The sequence below is a fragment of the Oncorhynchus keta genome, chromosome 22 (assembly GCF_023373465.1).
Source record: "Oncorhynchus keta strain PuntledgeMale-10-30-2019 chromosome 22, Oket_V2, whole genome shotgun sequence".
Classification (NCBI taxonomy): Eukaryota; Metazoa; Chordata; class Actinopteri; order Salmoniformes; family Salmonidae; genus Oncorhynchus; species Oncorhynchus keta.
This window is the reverse complement of record NC_068442.1, coordinates 26,841,429-26,867,450: the sequence shown is the minus strand read 5'-3', so window position 1 is coordinate 26,867,450 and position 26,022 is coordinate 26,841,429. Positions and strand designations below refer to the sequence as shown.

At 43.6% G+C, this 26,022-nt stretch overlaps 1 protein-coding gene and 1 long non-coding RNA gene across 2 annotated transcripts in view; both read left to right on the top strand.

Annotated features, from left to right (window-relative positions):
- Window positions 1–26,022, top strand: part of LOC118401242 (insulin-like growth factor 1 receptor) — a 161,767-nt gene extending 135,745 nt beyond the window's left edge. Inside the window, exons 11-21 of the mRNA XM_035798596.2 lie at window positions 2,425–2,696; window positions 2,858–3,000; window positions 3,160–3,325; window positions 3,465–3,567; window positions 3,793–3,863; window positions 3,975–4,204; window positions 4,871–4,975; window positions 5,217–5,376; window positions 5,628–5,757; window positions 13,885–14,019; window positions 22,786–26,022. Coding sequence (XP_035654489.1) covers window positions 2,425–2,696; window positions 2,858–3,000; window positions 3,160–3,325; window positions 3,465–3,567; window positions 3,793–3,863; window positions 3,975–4,204; window positions 4,871–4,975; window positions 5,217–5,376; window positions 5,628–5,757; window positions 13,885–14,019; window positions 22,786–23,320 — 2,050 coding nt within the window. The 3' untranslated portion in view covers window positions 23,321–26,022. The remainder of the gene's footprint in view (window positions 1–2,424; window positions 2,697–2,857; window positions 3,001–3,159; window positions 3,326–3,464; window positions 3,568–3,792; window positions 3,864–3,974; window positions 4,205–4,870; window positions 4,976–5,216; window positions 5,377–5,627; window positions 5,758–13,884; window positions 14,020–22,785) is intronic.
- Window positions 5,773–8,745, top strand: LOC127910620 (uncharacterized). Its single transcript, XR_008075462.1, has 2 exons — window positions 5,773–8,569; window positions 8,673–8,745. It is a non-coding gene; the product is annotated as an uncharacterized LOC127910620 (long non-coding RNA).

The window sequence follows — 26,022 nt, the reverse complement described above, 5'->3', positions numbered from 1 at the left end:
GCAGGCTGTCTCGTGCTCCCTTCCATGCACTTGTCTCTTATACAAGATGTTCATTAAAGCTCTGCCAGTCCTCAGTGCTGTTGTGTATTGTTAATCGTAACTGATCGTTTTGGAGTGCTGTGCACCGTGGACTTTGCTGGAGCAGTTAAAACGTTCAGGATGGAATGTTGACAGAGGTGTGCGATGGCTTCTGTTTTCTTCCCACAGATCTGTGTGCCTGTCTGTGCCTGTGTGTTTTTCCACTCACCGTAAATACTTTTTCCCAGTGGGTGCCCGGTCAGTCTCAAGGTCTTTTGTCACCTGCTCATATTAGTCATTTTTTGTGTGGAATAGTTCTGAGAGAACATAGGCTTTGTACAGTATTTTTGAAGGTCTAGATGTTGGAATGTAAAATAAAGCAGAAACCACATTCTCTTGAAGTCCTGAGTGAACCCTGCTGGCCTGTACTGTTAGGTGGAGTTAGAGAGAGATACTCAGGGGATCACAGTCCTTTCAGACACACTCATCCATTACAGTCACTTTTATTCACTAATGAATTTATCTCTCCTTAAAGACTCTTTACATATTTACTTTGTCTTGTTCATGTGTACTGTAAACACCCTATGAATCTAAATATGTTCTGGATTCATTGTTGTTTAAGCCAACGTATACACAGCACATCCCACCACTGTCAGACAGTCCTGTATTTTCCTTACCTCAGTTGACTGCACTGTGGTCTGACTGCACAGGAGGCTGCTGAGGGGAGGACAGCTCATAATAATGGCTGGAATGGACAGATCGGAATGGTTTCAAACACATGGGAATCATGTGTTTGATTAGTTCGATACCATTCCATTTATTCTGTTTCAGCCATTACTATGAGCTCGTCCTCCCCAATTAAGGTGCCACCAGCCGCCTGTGGCTGACTATTGAATTCTTTCAGAGACCCAGAGAGAGCCAGTCGTTACACGTCTCCTAAAGGTGACTCTAGGTAAGGTCTGCTCCCCTCGGTATCGGCACAGCGCCCCGTGTGTTGTGGAGTCCCAGTGGCCCCACCTAGTAGTGTCTGGTGATCTGCTACTGCTACCACTGCCTGCATGTTGTCAGTGGCTCCAGCCAGGATCCACTTGCATCCGGCCGGCTCTCCAGCTTCTGTGGCTCACACCGTCATCCTCATCATTGTGTTTACAACCATCTCCATCACTCCATGAAAGAGGGCTGCAGTCCTGTTGCAGGTTCTCTTGTTTGCTCTTTTTGACAGAATGTACCATTTGATTTCGTGTTTATTGCTTTATTTGCCTTATTTTAGTATCATGTAAAAAAAAAACGCCTCTCTATGCTTCAAGCAGGTGGTCATTATTCTCCCATAACTCTCCCTTGAAAAGTGCATTTGTCCTGGCTAACAGAGTAGACAGGCAGGGTGCTGACAGTGTGTGGATGTGTGCTCTCTCTGCACCTCTGTCCCACCTCTCTGACCTCATCACACCACACAGCTCCACAGGGAGCAGACCACTGCAGCTGGACAGACACACTGCAACAACAAATACAACCAGGCCACTTCAACATACTGTACTCTACTCTCAGTTAAGTTGTATCCCACTGGAAATGGTCATTTTACTGCTTGATAGTACTTATTACTACTTATTCCCATATTATATTCCTGTAGAAGACCCTGCCCTGTCCAGTGAGGTTGAAGGGGATGCCTTTGCTCAGTGTGACTCGTGTCAATGACATCATGTGGGCTCGGTATGAAGGCTACAGTATACTGTATGTACAGTATGGCGTTCCAGAGTATATTACTGCAGCGATTCTCAACTGGTGGGTTGCGCCCGGGAGGTTTTGTGTCGCAGAGTAAAAAAAATAAAACAGCAAGAAGTGTGTAGAAATTATAATGAACTTAATAATTTAATTTAATCTCAGATTTTTTTAATTCTATCACAGAATTTTCAATATAGAGCTATTAGCAGCACTATTTTGGTTGATTTTGTGCTCTCAAACCAACTCATTGTTTATTGACATTCTTCATCAAAACATGGGAATGATTTCATTATTGACAATGAAAGAGGTGGGAATGTTGTTCCCTTGTCATATAATTGCTACATTTACTATAAAATATAGCATTAAAAATAGTTTTCCATTTTTATATTTCGCAATATGAATATTAGGTCGCGACGGAGACAACCTCGTTCAATTTGGATCCCGAGACAAAACCAGTTAAGAACCACTATATTACTGTATGGCTAGCTGACTTGATATTCCCCTCTCTCCTCTTTAACTGTTCCTCAGCTCCCTTCCAGAGAAGCTGAAAGCCCACATATCTTCTTCACTCCTTCTTCTCCTCAACCTTTGTCGCTTATCCATTGCCACACATGTGCCTTTCTGCTACAGTGAGTCAGTGGGTCTCTCTCTCTAGAATTTCTTTATGCAACCCCCTTTGTCCTTCAGGCCCCCAGACCGGCGGCGTAGGGATCTATTTGGGGTGGCTAACAGCACCTTGTCGCGGGGTGGCAACACCACAGGCCTGGAGGGTAATGGGACAGAAGGAGAATCCCCCGAGAGGGAGTTCCCCTTCATGGAGGACCGGAGCAAGACAGAGTTTATCGAGATCCCCAACCTACAGCCCTTCACTGTGTACCGCATCGACATCCACGCCTGTAACCAGGAGGTCCGTCGCTGCAGCGCTGGATCCTTCGTCTTCTCCAGGACCAAACCTGCAGGTGAGGCAGTCACACACACAGACACAGACAACACTCGACACAAATGCTTCAACAACAACACCTTGACCATGGCCATCTGCATAGCGTTATTGTTCCTTTTTGGAAATGGCTTATGTGTAGGAAGCCATCTGATATTTAGTGTCTGTGTCTCTGCCCATCAGACAAAGCGGATGACATGCCAGGCACGGTGAATCAGGAGAGGGATGAGAAGGTGGAGGGGTCGGTGCTGCTGAGGTGGCCGGAGCCTGTCAACCCCAACGGTCTCATCCTAATGTATGAGATTAAGTTTCGCCAAGGCACCGAGGTGAGTCTGTATGGGCCAGGGTCCCTGGGAGTTCTGCAGGGCCTCAACCCACTGTGGCCATCAGACATCAGGTTGACACTTTGTGTGTGTGTGTGTTTGTGTGTGTGTGTGTGTGTGTGTGTGTGTGTGTGTGTGTGTGTGTGTGTGTGTGTTTTCCAGCCTGAGAAACATGAGTGTGTGTCACGCCAGCACTACAGAGTGCACAAAGGAGCTCGTCTGACCAACCTAGGCTCTGGGAACTACTCTGCCCGCGTGCGCGCCACCTCCCTGGCAGGAAACGGGTCCTGGACTGAGCCAGTGTCCTTCTACGTAACCCCACGCACACGTATGGAGAACACGTGCTTTTCCTCATTAAAATGCCTTTTATATGGATGATCTTCATGCCCAGAAATTATATTTCTGTTAAATCCTCCTTTTCTCATTGGTCAAATTTGAATAGTTGTTCTGTTATCATCTTGTTGCAGGGGACTACGACATCACGTTCTATCTGGTCATCATCATCCCCATCATAGTGATCATTCTTATCGCCAGCCTCATTACTGCACTCTTTTTTATCAACAAAAAAAGGTAAGAGGAGCTGAATGATCACTATAACAAACAACTGTGTCTCTGTAACAAAATGTTTGACTAGTGCGATATTAATCAGTTTAATAATATAATAGTGCTATTGTGATCATTTTCCTGCCTTAGGCAGTTCATAAGATTGTCGGCTTTTCTGCTGAATGAACGATCCCATTTATCTGTTGCCGAAGCTGCCTCCACTGGCTCACACAGATGTGTTTGTGTCCACAGGAACAGTGACAGGCTGGGGAATGGTGTCCTCTATGCTTCTGTCAACCCTGAGTACTTCAGTGCTGCTGAGAGTAAGAACCATCTGAACACCTACAGTGTCATTATAAATGCAAAATATCCGACTCTCCTCGGGTGATGGTGTTTTGTGTCTGTCTCTGATTGTCCTCTACTCCTGTGTTCAGTGTATGTTCCAGATGAGTGGGAGGTGGCCAGGGAAAAGATCACCATGCACAAGGAGTTGGGCCAGGGTTCCTTTGGCATGGTGTACGAGGGCCTCGCTAAGGGCGTGGTTAAAGACGACCCAGAGACGCGCGTGGCCATCAAGACGGTCAACGAATCAGCCAGCATGAGGGAGAGGATAGAGTTCCTCAATGAGGCTTCCGTCATGAAGGAGTTCAACTGTCACCACGTGGTGAGAGAGACAAAACACCAGTTAACATCCGGGACATTGGCTCAGAAACACTAGCTTTGAGTGATGAGATGATTGCTTCAATTTCACAAGGTTCACAATTTCAAGGTTAGAAACAAAGGGCCACAGGCAGAGACCGCTGCATAGGGTCGGAGTCACCTGGCTGGCTGATGAGGTCAGAGGTCAAAGCCAGGGCAAACTACCCAGGGCACAGGGAGCTGCAGTATAATTCCAGTATAACCTGAGGCCAGCTGTAACTGTGTGATCAAGACCTTTGTGCTCTATCACAGCCGAATCCTCATTAATTCAGATAAACGGAAATGTTAAGGATTTCCCCCTTGGAAAAACTCTGTTACAACCTTTTAGCATGTCTGGGTGATTAAAACCCAAACACTTAATTATTAAGCTCATTTTGAATAATTTAGAGGCAAGGAGGAGTTTTTTTCTGCTTTCCTCAAAGCTCCACAGTCATTTTAGTTAAAAGGAGCCAGAGTAGTTTCAAAAGCAAGAACATTCCACATCACTTCAGTCACTTAGTGAACATTAGCACTTAGATATCTGTTTCTTTCCCAAAAGTTTCAGAAGGAATACTATACCAATGAGAATTGTTTGTGCTCATCTACCCCTACCCTCATCTACCCTCTTGGTGCTGTGTTGTGATTGGTGTAGGTGCGTCTGCTGGGCGTGGTCTCTCAGGGACAGCCCACCTTGGTGATAATGGAGCTGATGACCCGTGGAGACCTGAAGAGTCACTTGCGCTCACTCCGTAAAGAGGTATGTATGTACATTACCCCTCCTGCTCTTTATAACATAGTCTCTCACAGAACTCAAGTCTGTGTGTCAGTGCATTAATCATCTATTAATACGGCACACACACACACCTCCGTCAGTTGGTCTCTCACATTGTGTGGTGTGCCCTGGCCATGGTTCAGTGCTGCAGACAGCAGGGAGAAGGAGGTTGGAGGGATAGACTGAATGGCCTGCTTGTGCTCACGTCTCTGCCTCTTTGCCACAGAACACGTCCAGCCAGGTTCTGCCCCCGCTGAAGAAGATGATCCAGATGGCAGGGGAGATTGCGGACGGCATGGCATACCTCAACGCCAACAAGTTCGTCCACAGAGACCTGGCTGCCAGGAACTGCATGGTGGCGGAGGACTTCACCGTCAAGATCGGGGGTGAGTGCCTTAAAATACAGTATTACTTCTACTCCCCCCTGTTTGTTTAATGCTAAACTCCCTCTGCTCTGCTGTACTCCAAAGTAAGTATTTTGAGATCACTGAGTGCTTGAGGGAGAGGAATAGCTTGCAGATGTAAATGGACAGAAGAGAAGGAGAGGTGAGGAATGGATTAGGCCTCATGAGCATCCACTCCCTCACATTAGTGGGATATTTAGTGGCCACTCAAAATTCTCTTCTCTTCTTCTCAGACTTTGGCATGACGCGAGACATCTACGAGACGGATTACTATCGGAAAGGAGGGAAGGGCCTTCTGCCAGTCCGCTGGATGTCCCCAGAGTCGCTGAAAGACGGAGTGTTCACCACAAACTCTGATGTCTGGTAAGAGCTCCTCGCCTCTGACTCATACACACACGCGCATACATAGACCTGCGCAGTACACTAGCTGTATGTGTGCTAGAATATTGCATGCTCTCTCCGGGACTAGCATGAGGAAAACAGGCCTATCACTTCACACACACAGTCCATGTCCTAAGGAAGTTAGGAATTCATCTGGATGCTATTATAGTTAGTAGGTACAGTACATTTTGGCAGTGAAAAGTAGTTCCTGTTTAGTCCAGTTCCTCTGTGCTTTCAGGAACATAGAGTGAGTTTAGAACAGCAGATCAACGCTCCTTCCAGTTCTCTCACTGGAATGGGTTGCTTTAGAGAACTATAGCTGTTTCCTAGCTCCTTAGTTTTTGTTTCCCAATCGAAAGTGTCCCACGGGTCTGTCCCTACAAGCACACTTAAACTCCTCCAGATGTTTTCAAATGATGGTTTAGAGTGCCAACAGAAATTCACCTCCACGTCCCATTCCCTATCTTCGTCTTTGAAGTCACGCAGATGAAAACAAGCATTGGGGGAACTTATTCTGGGCTCCTATGAAATTACCAGTAGGTGTCTTTTCTTGTTTATCAAAAAAAAAAGTATCTTTCAACACACTCCTGTTTCAGCCGATTAGATACAAGTCAATGTAATAAAATGCTTTTTTAACCCTCATACTACCAACATCTTTTACATACATGGATTACCAACTGGGGTCATGTTGACCCGGAGAAGAAACTATTGGAAAAAGCAACAATCATAGCAAAATATCAACATATTTCTTATTAAAACATTATTAGTCATGTAAATAATGTGTATCTGAAATGAAACAAAATAGTCAAAACAGATTGTTATTCTAGCAATCATTTTAATATTCTGTAAAACAAAAATATATATTCCCTTAAATGATATGCAGCTCTTTTTTAGAAGTACAATCCACATTTGTACTAAAAAGCTGATTTACCATAATTTGGTTGAAGTATAATTTAGTTCTTAGAATTTTTAAGTAAATACTAATTTTGTCATATTTGGTCAAATCGACTCCCATTTAAGGGGTGGTACACCAACATTTGAAGTATTCTTAATTTGATTCGTCCATTGGTCCTGAGAGACAATGAACAAAAATATGGCATAGTTTTATTTATTTATTTACCTCACAGATAGCATTTGCATCGCTGCTAGTGAAACAATGGGAGTGGTAAGGCCGTGGTAAGGCCTATGGCAGGGTGCTTCAAAAAGCATGCCCAAATCCTCAATGTCACGTTAAACCAAATGTAAACCAAATGTAGCAACCAAAGTACCATAACAAGTTGCACATATAACATATAGTATAGGATTTCTGCTATTTATGTAACATTTCCTGGAGAATAACTATTATTTGGAGAATACACACCAATACAGCACTATGTGTACATTCGGAGGGTAGGTGATTCCTTTACTCTAGTTCTATCAAGTATTCATACCACTGACAGACTTTATATGAGTTGTTTTGACTGCAACTAAGCATATATGTAAGGTCATTTTGATTCTGTACACAGTCATACCTAATTATAAACAGTAATAACCATAGGTGAGTATATAAGGTGCTCCATCTCTGCAGGTGATATATTTATCTGGTCAAAATCACTAATACAGGTCACCCTTCACCCTCTGATGATATGTAGAACTTAATATTATGTCTCCATAGTATTCTGGATTAAAATACACTCTGAATCTACAGAGAAAAGTCTGAGTTCTGTAATTGCAGTTCTATCAAGTATTTATATGAGTTTTATATGCACAAAAAGAAGGTCATTCTCCTTTTGTGCACAGTCATTTGATACGTGATATAGAAAAGTACAAACTTAGTACATGGGGAGCTATATCTCTGCAGATGATCTGTCTGTCTGGTTACAATCGCTGATACAGGTCCCCATCCAAACCTCTGGTGGTAAGGATAACTTGTTCTTACGCCTCCAGAGAAACCTAGATTCAAATAAATGTCCTGTTCATCCAATTACTATAGGTGGAATTATGTGTGGGTTATTATGTGTCCATATTGATACAGGAACACTTAACAATGATTTAGATGTATTGAGAACAAGCTGACTGACAAAGTCACGATGATGCTGTCTACACATAATGCACAAACAGGGCCGATGGAGAAATGTTGTTTTTCATCACAAAAGGGGCGGCTCTTGTAATGCGCTCCAGCATTCAACACAGTTTTTTCCTACCTGGAAATTGAGACCCGACATACTATTCCTTGCAAAGACTGAGGGGAAGTGTGAGGTGAGTTTTGCACTCTTTCATGGAGAAAGATTTGGGACCGGTATGTTCACAATATGAAAAGGGTGAAGGAGACAAGGAGTGGGGCTGCCTCTGGTGTGTCCCCTACCGATTTTCAGACAACTGGATTGGCTTCGTGTTCACGGGAGACATCGTCAGACAGACACAGACGCAAATATGCCAGAAACGGTATGTACTCGTCATGCAACCGAGTCCTTTTGTATAGTCAGTGTGTGTGTTTGTGACCTTATGTTTAGCAGACATAGTTAGAACATGTGAAATCAGTTATTTTCTGGATGTGAGAAATTGTGTGTTATCATAATGAATACCAGGCTAGTTCAAACATCAGAAAACAGACAGTGTGTTGTGTTATCTAGATTGAGATGTTGATGAAATCAGTTATTTGGGGTAAACATTTTAACTCAAAGGTGCCAATGGAGATGTTTTAAGATTGCTTACAATGTATTCTAATACATTCGCCATCTTCTTGTCGGTGTTGGAGGGAGTGGTGTGTTGGACAGTCCAGAGACGGAGCTGAGCCCTGAGGGCCCATCTACAGGTGGTTCATCATGCCTTCTCACCAACACCCAACCCACCGTCCAGGCGCACCCTTTTCTCTTCCCTGTACCTCCATCAACCTCTACCCCATCTCCCCGACACAGATCCAATGGCCGGAAGAGGAAGGCAACGGAGGATCCTTTGGACACTGACATTATGCAGTGGGTAGATGACTTACAGAAACTGCAGCAGGAGTTACAGAAACAGCAGCGGTGTCCAGCAAAGGCCGTCTACAACGTCATGGTACCATGGATGGTCTATTCCTGCTGATCAGTCTCCCATTTGTCTCACCCCAAAAAATATGTTGTTGTGGGTTTTTTTCTTATTCATACGTTAAGGCCGTGGGTAATTTCCTAGATTTTTTTTGGTGCATGTTTCTTTTACTTGCAGTGCTTTCGGAAGTGTTCAGACCCCTTTTTCTTTTTCCACATTTTGTTATGTTACAGCCTTATTCTAAAATGGATTACATAACCCCCCCCCATCAATCTACACACAATACCTCATAATGACAAAGCAACAACAGGTTTTTATACATTTTTGCAAATTTGTTAAAAATAATGATATCACATTTACATAAGTAGTCAGACCCTTTACTCAGTACTTTGTTTAAGCATCTTTAGAAGTGATTACAGCCTTGATTCTTCTTGCTTATGACGCTGCAAGCTTGGCACACATGTATTTGGGGAGTTTCTCCCATTCTTCTCTGCAGATCCTCTCAAGCTCTGTCAGGTTGGATTGGGAGCGTCGCTGCACAGCTATTTTCAGGTCTCTCCAGAGATGTTTGATCGGGTTCAAGTCTGACCTCTGGCTGGGCCACTTAAGCACATTCAGAGACTTGTTTCCGAAGCCACTCCTACATTGTCCTGTTGGAAGGTGAACCTTCGCCTCAGTCTAAGGTCCTGAGCGCTCTGGAGCAGGTTTTCATCAAGGATCTTTCTGTACTTTGCTCCGTTCATCTTTCCCTTGATCCTGACTAGTCTCCCAGTCCCTGCCACTGAAAAACATACCCACAGCATGGTGCTGCCACCAGCATATCTTCACCATAGGGATGGTGCCAGGTTTCCTCCAGACGTGACGATTGGCATTCAAAGAGTTCAATCTTAGTTTCATCAGACCAGATAATCTTGTTTCTCATGGTCTGAGAGTCCTTTAGGTGCCTTATGGTAAACTCCAAGTGAGCTGTCATGTGCCTTTTTACTGAGGAGTGGCTTCCATCTGGCCATTCCACCATAAAGGCCTGATTGGTGGAGTGCTGCATAGATGGTTGTCCTTCTGGAAAGTTCTCCCATCTCCACAGAAGAACTCTGGAGCTCTGTCAGAGTGACAATCCCGATTCCCCACTTTGGCCGGGTGGCCAGCTCTAGGAAGACTCTTGGTGGTTCCAAACTTCATCCATTTAAGAATGATGGAGCCAACTGTGTTCTTGGGGACCTTCAATGCTGCAGAAATGTTTTTGTACTCTTCCCCAGATCCGTGCCTCGACACAATCCTGTCTCGGCACTCTACGGACAATTCCTTCGACCTCATCGCTTGGTTTTTGCTCTGACATGCACTGTCAACTGTGGGACCTTATATAGACAGGTGTGTGCCTTTCCAAATCATTTCCTATCAATTCAATATACCACAGGTGGACACCAATCAAGTTAAATAAACATCTCAAGGATGATCAATGGAAGCAGGATGTTCCTGAACTCAATTTCAAGTCTCATAGCAAAGGTTCTGAATACTTATGTAAATAAGGTATTTCTGTTTTTATTTTTAATACATGTTCAAAAATGTCTAAAAACCTGTTTTCGCTTTGTCATTGTGGGGTATTGTGTGTAGATTGATGAGGAAAAAATGAAATGTAATCAATTTCAGAATAAGGGTAAGGAATAAGGAAGGGGTCTGAATACTTTCTGATTGCACTGTATTTCCTCATTCACATGTTACAGGTGTTTACTTAGTTTTTTTTTCTTTCATCACACTTTTCACCTGTATATTGTATTGTTTTACATTGCACTATTTTCCTCTTGTGATAGTAAATGCATATCTAAAAGGCTTACAAATGTATTTGTCTGGTTATTTGTACAGTTTTGAATCATTCACTCAGTAAACTTGCACTGCGTTGTACATAAGCTATGTAGATGAGGTTAATGTCTTGGGGGCGGGGGTCTGTCCTTGTTCTCCTCATTTGGACACACCCATGTACCAAAGCAGGAAGGTCTCCATTGAAAGGCCACTTCACATAACACAAGGTTAGGTAAAACGAGAACAAGGACGACGTGATAGTACTCTTTATTGTGATTTGTAAAGTGTGAATAAGAAAACTCCTAAATCCAAACAGCAAAATCAAATTGTGTAGCTCACAACATGAAACAAACAGTCATCAACCAGAAGAAGAGAGTGTATGTGTGCTTAGGCCCAATTTGTAAGTCGCTCTGGATAAGAGCGTCTGCTAAATGACTTAAATGTAAATGTAAATGTCTTATGTTTTCCAAACCACACCAACATTTACTGTAGTGTAATAGCAGCATCTTGGGAAGACACTTGACCTGCTGGTGTGAGGAAGTACTCCTTGAGGTTGTTGAACATGTTTATAGCCATTCTGCTGACATGTTTCTTGGGTCCAGGAAGCTGGTGTCCCCTTTGCTGTGTGCTGCCACTCGGCAAAAACCAAATGGTCACAGACAGCCTTTCTGCAGCACTTACGGGCAAGCTGTGAGTTCTCTCGTGCGAGATGTGAGGGGCAAGCCACTGAAGCAAGTCGTAAAATCTGGCAACCGGCATGTCTTTCTTTGTCAATGTTGGACAAGAGACGTGCATTCAGTGGACACATTTTCTCAGTCTTTGTGTTCTTCACCTCCTTAGTAATAGTAGCAGTTCAAGCTCTAGCAATTTCAATTAAATAAGAGTGTCACGTATACTCCCTCTCCGGCCTCACCTGTCACCATCGTCAAGGGCACCAGCGCCTCATGACACTCACCTGGACTCCATCACCTCCTTGATTATCTTCCCTACATCTGTCACTCCCCTTGGTTCTTTCCTCGGGTGTTATTGACTCTGTTTCATGTCGGTGTGGTGTTTGTGTTTCGTGTTTATTGTTTTGTTTATTTATTAAAAACACACACCTGTACTTGCTTCCCGACTCTCAGTGCACTCGTTACAAAGAGACATGTTTGCTTCTGTGGCTAGAAAAGTGTGTCATAAAGTATAGAACACCAGACTAGCCTGACATGTAGCTAGCATTTGTAAACAGGCATATAACACCGGATCCGGAAGTTCAAAGGTCGTCGCTAGCAAGTCAAAAAGAGTTCCTCGGCCCCTCTTGCTTGGTAAGCTTCTTTGGCTCCCCAAGCCCCTAGTGGATTTACACTACACAAGGTGGACTTTCTCTCTGGGAGAAACGCAACGAAAACAGTCTGCTGCCCAAAAAATGACTCCACCCACGTGCATGCACGCACGTCGATCAACAGAGTGGAGTTTTTAGCCGCCTTTAGATCCCACAACAGTGGGGGAAATATGGCTTAAGAGAGCTAACAAATAATCATTGGCAATGATGAACTCGTAGTTATTTTGTGTCAAGCTTAGGTTTAAGTTTTGTTTTCTGTTGCAGTTCCTTAGTGGTCTCTGGGTAGTATACAGGCTCATTGTATGGATAAAATATGGATAAGGCAAAATTACACAAACATTTACATTTGTCCTTATTTGATTAATATATGTAGCATGAATTTATGAATAAACGTTTCTTCTGTTCTTTGCACAATTTGCTTCCCACTGTTAGAGAACAGTCCTACTCAACATTACACAATGCAGCACCATCCTTGTAAAGCGCTGCCAGAGGTTATTTACATGCCCGGCTGGGCCCTGTGTATGGATGGTTTTGCCTGTATTACACTGCATGGTCCTACTACAGTATGCTGCTGATGATGGAAGATGCCATTTCCATCGCTTTTCACTAGGCCTGGACAAGAGGAACACCTACAGTATGTGAAAATGCTGTTCATTGACTAGAGTTCAGCATTCAACACTATTCTTCCCTCCAAGGTCGACACCAAGCTCCGAGCCCTGGAACTGGAAACTACTGTCTGCAACTGGATCCTGGACTTCCTGGCGGTGGTCTGCACAGGCTGTGTGGATTGGAAACAACACCTCCTCCACACTGACTCTTAACACAGGGGACCCCCAGGGGTGTGTCCTCAGCCCTTTGCTGTACTCCCTGTTCACCCACAACTGCATGGCTTTGCACGACTCCAACTCCATCAAGTTTTCTGGTAACACCAGAGTTGTAGGCCTGATAACCAACAATGACGAGTTTGCCTATAGGAAGGAGATAAGTGAACTGGCATTGTGCTGCCAGGACAACAACTTCTACCTCAACAACAGCAAAATAAAATATGTTGATTGTTGAATTCAGGAAGCAGAGGGAACATACCATGATCCACATCAATTGGACTGCAGTAGAGAGAGTCAGCCGTTTTAAGTTCCTCGGCGTCCACATCACCGAGGACTTGAGATGGACCAACAACACCACCACTCTTGTCAAGAGGGTGCAACATATAACTAATGTTTAAATAAAACAATTAAAATAAGAACAGCGTGTCTACTTCCTAAGGGCGGCTAAAGAAATTCAGCATACTAGCCCTGGTCCTCTCCAAATACTACCACTGCACAATCGAGAGCGTCCTGACCGGTTGCATCACAGCCTGGTATGGGAATTGCTCGGTCTATGACCACAAGGCCCTCCAGCGGGTGGTAAAGATGGCCCAGTACATCACTGGGACCATGCTCCCACCCATCCAGGACATCTACTTGAAGCTGTGCCTGAGGAAGGCCCGCAGCATCATCAAGGACCTCACACACCCCAGCCACACTTGAACTGGACTGACCACCTGCACTGACTCTCCGCACCTTAGCTTAACTCACATGCACTCACTCATGCAAACTCCCACACAGACACATGCATGTACGCACGCACGTCTCATCACATGTGCTGCTACCAGACTTTTATTATTATTGCTAAATACTGCACAATTTAAACACTCCCCCCCCCATCCCCAAAATGGGTAAATATTGGACAATAAATTGTGCTTTCCTGTATTATACTTTACAAATATGTATATATTCTACTGAGCCATTTACTCTATGTTTGTATTCTTATCTTGTATTATTTGGTATTGTTGTTGCATTGTCAAGAAGGAGCCTGCAAGTAAGCATTTCACTGGACGATGTATACCATGTCTGTCCTATATATACAACTAATAAAACTTGACTTGACTTGATTTTACATTTGTGTTGTTTCTAACATACCTGTCTCCTCTCTGTCTCCCCCTGCAGGTCATTTGGGGTGGTGCTGTGGGAGATTTCTACCTTGTCTGAGCAGCCGTATCAGGGCATGTCCAACGAGCAGGTGCTGCGTTTCGTCATGGAGGGAGGACTCCTGGACAAGCCTGACAACTGTCCTGACATGCTGTGAGTCCCCTGCTCTTTCTTTCAATGTCACTCTTGCTCTGGGACTGAGTCAGACGCAGGAGAATTTCAGTCTTAGCCACATCTTTCAATATGTAGTGTTTTTCCTATTGTCTGTTCCACTGTTAGGCTTATTCCTTAGGTGCATTTTCTGAAGATATTGTCCTCTAGTACCAGCTCACTGTCATTGTTAAATAAAGTTTCAATTGAATAAGGGTTCCCTTGCTAAATCTGCCACTATTTCCCTTGCAGCTACTATTTAGAGTTGAGGGGACAAATGTGCATACTATATCATGAGAGCCATATGCCAGTGGGGAGCCAAGCGAAGGCCTGACTGGTGACATTTACATCACAGGTTAAATGGAGCACAGTGACATCATGGCCCACATGCTCAGCTGGTGTTACGGGAGCTCCCTCCTCAGCAGTAAGCTGAGGTCCATAGAAGGGATGCCACGGCCCGTGTGTGAAAGATGCCGCTCATTCCCCATTAGTGAGGGTTCTGTCATTTTTTAAATATATATCCCCCCCCCCTTTATTTAACCAGGTAGGCCAGTTGAGAACAAGTTCTCATTTACAAGTTCTCATTTCCTCATCAACAGCGACCTGGCCAAGATAAAGCAAAGCAGTGCGACAAAAACAACAACACAGAGTTACACATAAACAAACGTACAGTCAATAACACAATAGAAAAATGTATAAACAGTGTGTGAAAATGTAGAAGAGTAGATAGGTAAGGCAATAAATAGGCCATAGTGAAGTAATTACAATTTAGCATTAACACTAGAGTGATAGATGTGCAGATGATGATGTCCAAGTAGAAATACTAGGGGGGCAAAAGAGCAATATAGGGCTGAGGTAGTTGGATGGGCTATTTACAGATGGGCTGTGTACAGGTACAGTGATCAGTAAACTGCTCTGACAGCTGATGCTTAAAGTTAGAGAGGGAGATATATGACTCCAGCTTCAGTGATTTATGCAATTTGTTCCAGTCATTGGCAGCAGAGAACTGGAAGGAAAGGCGGCCAAAGGGAAGGTTGGCTTTGGAGATGACCAGTGAAATATACCTGCTGGAGCGCGTGCTATGGGTGGGTGTTGCTATGGTGACCAGTAAGCTGAGATAAGGGGGGCTTTACCTAGCAAAGACTTATAGATGACCTGGAGCCAGTGGGTTTGGCGACGAATATGTAGTGAGGGCCAGCCAACAAGAGCATATCGGTCGCAATGGTGGGTAGTATATGGGGCTTTGGTGACAAAACGGATGGCACTGTGATAGACTACATCCAGTTTGCTGAGTGAAGTGTTGGAGACTATTTTGTAAAGGATCGGTAGGATCGTCAGTTTTGTTTGGCAGCATGAGTGAAGGAGGCTTTGTTGCGAAATAGGAAACAGATTCTAGATTTAATTTTAGATTGGTGATACTTAATGTGAGTCTGGAAGAAGAGTTTACAGTCTAACCAGACACCTAGGTATTTGTAGTTGTCCACATATTCTACGTCAGAACCGTCCAGAGTAGTGATGCTCGTCGGGCGGGAGGGTGCAGGCAGCAATCGGTTGAAGAGGTGGGGGTGCCACAGGGTTCAATTCTCGGGCCGACTCTTTTCTCTGTATATATCAATGATGTTGGTCTTGCTGCGGGCGATTCCCTGATCCACCTCTACGCAGACGACACCCTTCTATATACTTTCGGCCCGTCATTGGACACTGTGCTATCTAACCTCCAAACGAGCTTCAATGCCATACAACACTCCTTCCGTGGCCTCCAACTGCTCTTAAACGCTAGTAAAACCAAATGCATGCTTTTCAACCGATCGCTGCCTGCACCCGCATGCCCGACTAGCATCACCACACTGGATGGTTCCGACCTTGAATATGTGGACACCTATAAGTACCTAGGTGTCTGGCTAGACTGCAAACTCTCCTTCCAGACCCATATCAAACATCTCCAATCGAAAATCAAATCAAGAGTCGGCTCTCTATTCCGCAACAAAGCCTCCTTCACTCACGCTGCCAAGCTTACCCTTGTAAAACTGACTATCCTACCGATCCTCGACTTCGGCGATGTCATCTACAAAATCGCTTCCAACACTCTACTCAGCAAACTGGATGCAGTTTATCACAGTGCCATCCGTTTTGTCACTAAAGCACCTTATACTACCCACCACTGCGACTTGTATGCTCTAGTCGGCTGGCCCTCGCTACATATTCGTCGCCAGACCCACTGGCTCCAGGTCATCTACAAGGCCATGCTAGGTAAAGCTCCGCCTTATCTCAGTTCACTGGTCACGATGGCAACACCCATCCGTAGCACGCGCTCCAGCAGGTGTATCTCACTGATCATCCCTAAAGCCAACACCTCATTCGGCCGCCTTTCGTTCCAGTACTCTGCTGCCTGTGACTGGAACGAATTGCAAAAATCGCTGAAGTTGGAGACTTTTATCTCCCTCACCAACTTCAAACATCAGCTATCTGAGCAGCTAACCGATCGCTGCAGCTGTACATAATCTATTGGTAAATAGCCCACCCATTTTCACCTACCTCATCCCCACAGTTTTTATTTATTTACTTTTCTGCTCTTTTGCACACCAATATCTCTACCTGTACATGATCATCTGATCATTTATCACTCCAGTGTTAATCTGCAATATTGTAATTATTTGCCTACCTCCTCATGCCTTTTGCACACATTGTATATAGACTCCCCTTTTTTTCTACTGTGTTATTGACTTGTTAATTGTTTACTCCATGTGTAACTCTGTGTTGTCTGTTCACACTGCTATGCTTTATCTTGGCCAGGTCGCAGTTGCAAATGAGAACTTGTTCTCAACTAGCCTACCTGGTTAAATAAAGGTGAAATTAAAAAAAGAGTATGCACTTAGTTTTACTAGCATTTAAAAGCAGTTGGAGGTCACAGTAGGAGTGTTTTATGGCATTGAAGCTCGTTTGGAGGTTTGTTAGCACCCTGTCCAAAGAAGGGCCAGATATATACAGAATGGTGTCGTCTGCGTAGAGGTGGATCAGAGAATCACCAGCAGCAAGAGCGACATTATTGATATATACAGAGAAAAGAGTAAGTAGGGGTAGCCAGGTGGAAAGCATGGCCAGCCATGGAAAAATGCTTATTGAAATGATCAATTATCATAGATTTATCGGTGGTGACAGTGTTTCCTATCCTCAGTGCAGTGGGCAACTGGGAGGAGGTGCTCTTATTCTCCATGGACTTTACAGTGTCCCAAAAGTTTTTGGAATTAGTGCTACAGGATGCAAATGTCTGTTTTAAAAGTTGCATAATGCGGGGGCTATTCAATGCTAATGCAGAACGCCACAGGATGTTTTTGTGCTGGTCAAGGGCAGTCAAGTCTGGGGTAAACCATGGGCTATATCTGTTCTTAGAGAGATACTGTCTGTCTGTCTGTCTGTCGGTCTTGGTCTTGTCTGGAAAAGTGGAATGGAACAGCCTCCCTAGCTGTCAGGCAGCTCTGCTGTGTACATGCATTTCTCCTCTCTGCCTCTCATCTCAATGTGAAGGCATTCCCTCTTTACCTCACCTTACAGAGAGGGGAGAGAGGGGCTGGTGTTATGCAGACACAAACCTTGGGTTTCTATGGCAGCCTCAGAGTGGTGTCCTGATTGCAAGAGTGTGTGAATTGTGTTAGGCAGGGGAGGGAGAGTGTGGGGTGGGGGAGGGTTTGTACTGGAAAGGTTGCCGCTGCTGGTAGCTTCTCCTGTAGTGAGTTAGTGGAGAGTTACAGTACAGAGACCTGCAGAGCCAGGAGCCAACAAGGGCTGCAGAACAATGCTGTAGTCAGGCTGAAGAAAGAGGGGGATTGAGAGAGAAGAGAAGAAGACAACGATAACATCATTTTAAATGTATGAGTCATATTTGAAAAGTGTTCCCATCTTTACCATATACAGTTGAAGTTGGAAGTTTACATACACTTTAGTTGGGGTCATTAAAACTTGTTTTTCAACCACTCCACAAATTTCTTGTTAACAAAATATAGTTTTTCTACTTTGTGCATGACATAAGTAATTTTTCCAACAAGTTTTTACAGACAGATTATTTCACATATAATTCAATGTGTCACAATTACAATTGGGTCAGAAGTTTACATACACAATGTTGACTATGCCTTTAAACTGCTTGCAAAATTCCTAAAAATGATGTCATGGCTTTAGAAGCTTCTGAAAGGCTAATTGACCCCATTTGAGTCAATTGAAGGTGTACCTGTTGATGTATTTCATGGCCTACTTTCAAACTAAGTGCCCCTGTCACAGTTGTTGAAGGATGAGACCCAAGGTGTAGCGTGGTTAGCGGACATTTGACTTTATTTAAGAAATGACGGCGCCAAAACCGTGAAGCTTAAGGCTAAGTGCCATCAAACAAAGTTAACTTCCCACAAGCACAGGTGGGGAAAAGGGTACCTAAGTATGGTTCCCAATCAGAGACAACTATAGACAGCTGCCCCTGATTGAGAACCATACCCTGCCAAAACATAGAAATAGAAAATCATAGAAACACAAAACATAGAATGCCCACCCCAACTCACGCCCTGACCAAACCAAAATAGAGACATAAAAATGATCTCTAAGGTCAGAGCGTGACAGCCCCTTTGCTTGACATCATGGGAAAATCAAAAGAAGTCAGCCAAAACCTCAGAAAAAAAATTGTAGACCTCCACAAGTCTGGTTCATCCTTGGAAGCAATTTCCAAACGCCTGAAGGTACCACGTTCATCTGAACAAGCAATAGTACGCAAGTATAAACACCATGGGACCACGCAGCCGTCATACCGCTCAGGAAGGAGATGCGTTCTGTCTCCTAGAGATGAACGTACTTTGGTGCGAAAAGTGCAAATCAATCCCAGAAGATCAGCAAAGGACCTTGTGAAGATGCTGGAGGAAACAGGTAAAAAAAAAGTATCTATATCCACAGTAAAACGAGTCCTATATCGATATAACCTGAAAGGCCGCTCAGCAAGGAAGAAACCACTGCTCCAAAACTGGCATAAAAAAGCCAGACTACGGTTTGCAACTGCACATGGGGACAAAGATTGTACTTTTTGGAGAAATGTACTCTGGTCTGATGAAACAAAAATAGAACTGTTTGGCCATAATGACCATTGTTATGTTTGGAAGAAAAAGGGGGAGGCTTGCAAGCCGAAGAACACCATCCCAACCGCGAAGCACGGGGGTGGCAGCATCATTTCGTGGGGGTGCTTTGCTGCAGGAGGTACTGGTGCACTTCACAAAATAGATTGCGTCATGAGGGAGGAAAATTCTGTGGATACTATGAAGCAACATCTCAAGACATCAGTCAGCAAGATAAAGCTTGGTCACAAATTGGTCTTCCAAATGGACAATGACCCCAAGCATACTTCCAAAGTTGTGGGAAAATGGCTTAAGGACAACAAAGTCAAGGTATTGGAGTGGCCATCACAAAGCCCTGACCTCAATCCTACAGAAAATTTGTGGGCAGAACTGAAAAGGCGTGTGCGAGCAAGGAGGCCTACAAACCTGACTCAGTTACTCCAGCTCTGTCAGGAGGAATGGGCCAAAATTCACCCAACTTATTGTGGGAATCTTGTGGAAGGCTACCCAAACCGTTTGACCCAAGTTTTTAAAAAATGTAAAGTTAATTCTATCAAATACTGAGTGTATGTAAACTTCTGACCCACTGGGAATGTGATGAAAGAAATGAAAGCTGAAATAAATCATTCTCTCTACTATTATTCTGACATTTCACATTCTTAAAATAAAACGGTGATCTGAACTGACCTAAGACAGGGATTTCTAACTAGGATTAAATGTCAGGAATTGTGAAAAACGGAGTTTAAATGTATTTGGCAAAGGTGTATGTAAATTTACGACTTCAACTGTATGGGTATCAAATCAGTCAAATAAAGAAAAACTTATTGTGAAATGCTTCCTTACAAGCCCTTAACCAACAATGGAAAAGAAAGATAAGAGTTAACAAAGATATTTACTAGATAAACTAAAGTTAATAAAATAAATGAGCAACAATAAAATAACAATAATGAGGCAGGTTATACAGGTTAGTCGAGGTAATTGAGGTAATATGTACATGTAGGTAGGGGTATAGTGACTGTGCATAGATAATAAACAGCGTGTAACAGCAGCGTAAAATCTGAATTATTATGAGGATGAGTGAAAATGTAAATACATATATGCTATACTATACTGAACAAAACTGTTGGTCCCATGTTTCCTGAGCTGAAATCAAAGATCCCCGAAATTTTCCATACACACAAAAAGCTTATTTCTCTCCAATTTTGTGCACTAATTTGTTTACAATCCATGTTGGTGATCATTTATCCTTAGCAAAGATAATTATTCCACCTGACAGGTGTGGCATATCAAGAAGCTGATTCAAAGACACAATCATTACACAGGTGCACCTTGTTCTGGGGACAATTAAAGGCCACTCTAAAATGTGTTTTGTCATACAACACAATGCCAAAGATGTCTCAAGTTTTGAGGGAGCATGTAATTGGCATGCTGACTGCAGGAATGTCCACCAGAGCTGTTACCAGAGGGGAATGCTAATTTCTCTACCATAAGCTGCCTCCAACATCTTTTTAAAGACTTTTGCAACCACAGACCACATGTAACCATGCCAGCTCAGGAGCTCCACATCTGGCTTATTTACCTTAGACCAGTCACCCGGATAGCTGATGAAATTGTGGGTTTGCACAACCAAAGAATTGTCAGAAACCTACTCAGGGAAGCTCATCTGCGTGCTTGTCATCCTCAACAGGGTTTTGACCTGACTGAAGTTCGATGTCGTAACCGATTTCAGTGGGCAAATGCTCACCTTCGATGGCCACTGGCACGCTGGAGAAGTGTACTCTTCACGGATGAATACCGCTTTCCACTCTACCAAGCAGATGGCAGACAGCATGTATGTTGTCGTGTTAGCGAGCGGTTTGCTGATATCAACTTTGTAAACAGAGTGCCCCATGGTGGCGGTGGGGTTATTGTATGGGCAGACATAAGCTACGGACAGAGAACACAATTACATTTTATCTATGGCAATTTGAATGCAATTCATCCACCGCCATTGCCTCATGTTTCAGCATGATAATGCACAGCCCCATGTCGCAAGGATCTGTACACAAATCCTGGAACCTGAAAATGTCCCAGTTCTTCCATGGCCTGTATATTCACCAGACATGTCACCCATTGAGATCGTTTGGGATTCTCTGGATCAATGTGTACGACAGCATGTTCCACTTCCTGCCAATATCCAGCAACTTCGCACAGCCATTGAAAAGGACTGGAACAACATTCCACAGGCCACAATCAACAGCCTGATCAACTTTATGTGAAGGAGATGTATCACACTGCATGAGGCAAATGGTGGTCACACCAGATACTGACTGGTTTTCTGATCCATGCTCCTAGCTTTTCTTTTAGGTATATTTGACCAACATGTGAAATCACAGTCATGTGAAATGCATAGATTTGGGCCTAATGAATTTATTTTAAATGACAGATTTTTATGTATGAACTGTAACTCAGTATAATCTTTGAAATTGTTGCATGTTGGGTTCATATTTTAGTTCAGTATAGATAGAATTATGGCAATATCTAAGATACTGTTCTATGGTGAAATATGACTAGACCTTTGGTCCAATGTTAGAAAGCTGCATGAAAAGAACAGATTTTCTGAGTGCTGATATTGTGGAACATGTTACTGGTCAGGCCTGCAGCTGCAGATTCCTGTTTATTAATGGTCTGTCATAGCATAGGTTGCTCTCTTTTGTAGCTCTCTCGATCTCTACTCTGGTAGAGGTTTGCATTGGTATTTATAATGTTGTGAACGATGCAACATTTACATATCGTGATGTGAGTGAAATGATGTGAAAAGTAAAATGTGTTTGTGTGTGATGAGGAGCTGGGTGCTGACATGATTTATTGTAGCGTATTTTCTCATTTCACATCAGCGAAAGTTATACACAGCGACAGATTGTCCAGGAAGAATTTTCAGCGTGCCAACGTCAAGCAGACAGGTTACTCTGGTACATGGGCCCAGCTCCAAGCATTACGACCATTTTCATGGGAGGTCTTGCAGCCGGGGTTTAGTTTAGCCGTCTGAAAGGCAACTTTAAGAGACTGACTCACTGAGAGGCTAAAGAACAAGCCATGACCAACCCTCCCTCCTGCTGGCTGAAACTTAGTTTGAAGTTAAGTGTCTTCTTCAGAGAGTACTACCCAGAAAGCTTTGGTGCGGAGAGGCTGAGATACCCAGCTGTACAGGCTGTTGTGGGATCGGACATAGAGTGGTGGCTGCTGGGAGAGAGGGAGATGACTATGTGATTTATGTCAGTAGGCTGTAGAAGGTATTCTTAGCTTGTTTGTGTATAATGTAATATGTGGTGTGTGGTCGAGCACCACACCAAACTGTAATGATTCTCTTTTCATGGTGTTGTTTTGATGTTTTCTGTGTTCTGTCGCTAGCCTAGCACAGTATGCTCATGTATGATTTACTGTCTATTTGTACACATGCTGTAGTATGATATATGATGGTAGATTCTTACTGACGTTCTATGCATAGTTGGCAGTAGCTGTTTGTATAGAAACCTCTGGAAGTTGTTTGTTTCAGTGAGTATCAGAAACATTTTCATTGGCTCTATCTTGCTGCACTCTGCCACCTTATGGTGAGAAGATGCAATGATAGATTTACTGGATCATATTTTAGTTGAATCGTTCATATTATGTATAATAAATAAGGTAATGTGTTTGCCCTTAGGTTTGAGCTGATGCGGATGTGCTGGCAGTACAACCCCAAGATGCGTCCTTCCTTCCTGGAGATCATCAACAGCCTCAAGGAGGAGCTGGAGCCTCCGTTCAGTGAGATGAGCTTCTTCTTCAGCGAGGAGAACAAGCCCCCGGACACTGAGGAGCTGGACATGGAGGTGGAGAACATGGAGAACGTGCCACTGGACCCTGCACCCAGCAGACCCCCCACTGCTGTTCCTCTACCCTCCCAGGGACCCATGGGGGCCACAGGGGGCTCAGCACCCCCTCCTCCCCAGCAGTTATCCCCAATGCAATGCCCTTCTAATACCCTGAAGGGACCTGGCTCTCCCTCCACCTCAGTCCCGGCTGCCTCTGTCTCGGCCTCCCCAGGCCTGGCCTTGGACAAGCACTCAGGACAGATATCGGCCAACGGGCCAGTGGTGGTGCTGCGGCCCAACTTTGAGGACACACAGAACTACGCTCACATGAACGGGGGGCGCAAAAATGAGCGGGCGCTGCCACTGCCCCAGTCTTCAGCCTGCTGATCCCCTCCTCCCCCCTCAGCCAGATCACCCCACTCCTCTTCTCACACAGGGTAACATAAACTTCTCCCCTGTTTTAGTTATAATGGGGTGATGGATGAGTGAATAACTGACACATTATACTACTCTACTGCAGTAGGAGTCTTTCATTTTTAAATAATATTATCAAGATTTATTATTGAATACCAAGACTGAGAAACAGCACAGAAACCTGCTAAAGCGTTTGGAGTATGGTGGCTCAGAACGAACAACAACACTGGGAAGCTCTAGTGTTTACTTCTTGTTTAGTATTTGTTACTTTAAAAACATAATTAAAGAAGGACATCATCAAATATTCCCTGACTGACAGGTATTGTAAGTGAGAGACAATAACTTTTAAAAAAGAATTTGAAGCATATCTGCTAGAAAATCCAACAGACGAGCCCATTTAGGTCATTTCTGAGAGAATAATGTGTATATCTGAGTGTGTTTATACTGCCTTTAGAAAGTATTAAGACCCCTTGACTTTTTCCAATTTTTTTAACGTTACAGCCTTATTCTAAGATATTTTTACCCTATAATAACAAAGCAAAAGTAGATTTTGCAAGTATTCCTGCCCTTTGTTATGAGATGCATACTGTTTCCATTGATCATCTTTGAGATGTTTCTACAACTTGATTGGAGTCCACGAGTGGTAAATTCAATTGATTGAACATGATTTGGAAAGGCACACACCTGTCTATATAAGGTCCCACAGTTGACAGTGCACATCAGAGCAAAAACCAAGCCCTGAGATCGAAGGAATTGTCCATACAGTTCCAAGACAGGGTTGTGTCGAGGCACAGATCTGAGGAAGGGTACCAAAAAAATTCTGCAGCATTGAAGGTCCCTAAGAACAGTGGCCTCCATCATTATTAAATGGAAGACATTTGGCACCACCAAGACTCTTCCTAGAGCTGGCTGCCCGGCCAAACTAAGCAATCGGAGGAGGTGACCAAGAACCGGATGGTCACTCTGACAGAGCTCCAAAGTTCCTCTGTGGAGATGGGAGACAACCATCTCTGCAGCACTCCATCAGACATTTATGGTTGAGTGGCCAGACGGAAGCCACTCCTTAGTAAAAGGCACATGACAGCTCACCTGGAGTTTGCTAAAAGGCACTTAAAGGACTCTCAAACCATGAGAATCAAGATTCTGTGGTCTGATGAACCAAGATTGAACTCTTTGGCCTGAATGCCAAGGGTCACATCTGGAGGAAACCTGGTACCATCCCTGCGGTGAAGCATGGTGATGGCAGCATCATGCTGTTGGGATGTTTTTCAGCAGCAGGGAGACTAGTCAGGGTCAAGGCAAAGATGAACGGAGCAAAGCACAGAGAGATCCTTGATGAAACCCTGCTCGGGACAAGTCTAAGCACGCAGCCAAGACAACCCAGGGGTGGCTTCGGAACAAGTCTCTGAATGTCCTTGAGTGGCCCAGCCAGAGCCCGGACTTGAACCCGACCGGACATCTCTGGAGAGACCTGAAAATAGCTGTGCAGCGACGCTCCCCGTCCAACCTGACAGAGCTTGAGAGGATCTGCAGAGAAGAATGGGAGAAACTCCTCAAATACATTTGTGCCAAGCTTTTAGCATCATACCCAAGAAGAATTGAGGCTGTAATTGCTGCCAAAGGTGCTTCAACAAAGTACTGAGTAAAGGATCTGAATACTTATGTAAATGTAATTACATTTTTTCATTTTTAATAGATTTGCTAAAATGTCTAAACATGTTTTTGCTTCGTCATTATGGGGTATTGTGTGTAGAATGATGAGGATTTTCTTTAATCAATTTTAGAATCAGGCTGTAATGTAACAAAATGTGGAAAAAGACAAGGGGTCTGAACACATTCCAAATGCACTGTATTTCTATACCAACACATGAGTCTCTCGACAGCAAGATATAGCTCCTCTTAAAAACCTATTTTCATCGGTATACTTCTCCCACATTTCAGACATTGATGTGTTCTGGACTAGGATAATTGGTTTTCCTGTAAATATTCCTGGAATGATTTCAGGAGTGGGTAGATATCATAGAGGGAGGGCAATTGTGAATTGGACACATTTTTTGTCAAATCAAAGTTAGTAGTTTTCTCCTTCTTGCTCTTCATTTGTCCTATTGATTTGACATGAAGAGAAACATAATCAAGCATCCTAAAAAACCCAAATTGCTGTTTATTTAGTTTTCTACTTCACAATTACAATCCAATTGTAAAAGGAATTTGCCTGTTTTCTCTTGGTTTTTTTCCGAGTTACATCAGAGCCCTTATTGGATTCCTCTTCTATTGTATGTGTCATCTGAGAGATGAAAACACCAACATCACCAACAGAGACATTGAGCAAAAAGGACTTGGTGCCAAAAATGCAACACATACAGAAACAAACCTGAAGTAGAAGGTATTGGATCAGTTCTAATACAAGGAGAACTAAAGGACTCAACAGAACTCCACCTTGTGACTACACATACGTCTGCTAAAAGCATGCGAGGCATTGTACGCAGCAGATCTTTTTTAGACTTGTCATTAGTATCTCTGTACAATTCAAACATTTATATAAAGGTCTTACAGTTGTATGTTAGACCTTAGGATCATTTTCACACACATCATTGGTTTGTCACTTTTATAACTTTTGTACTGTTCAGATGTTCACCTGTACAGAATGAAGCTGCTATTTTATTATTTTTCTTTTT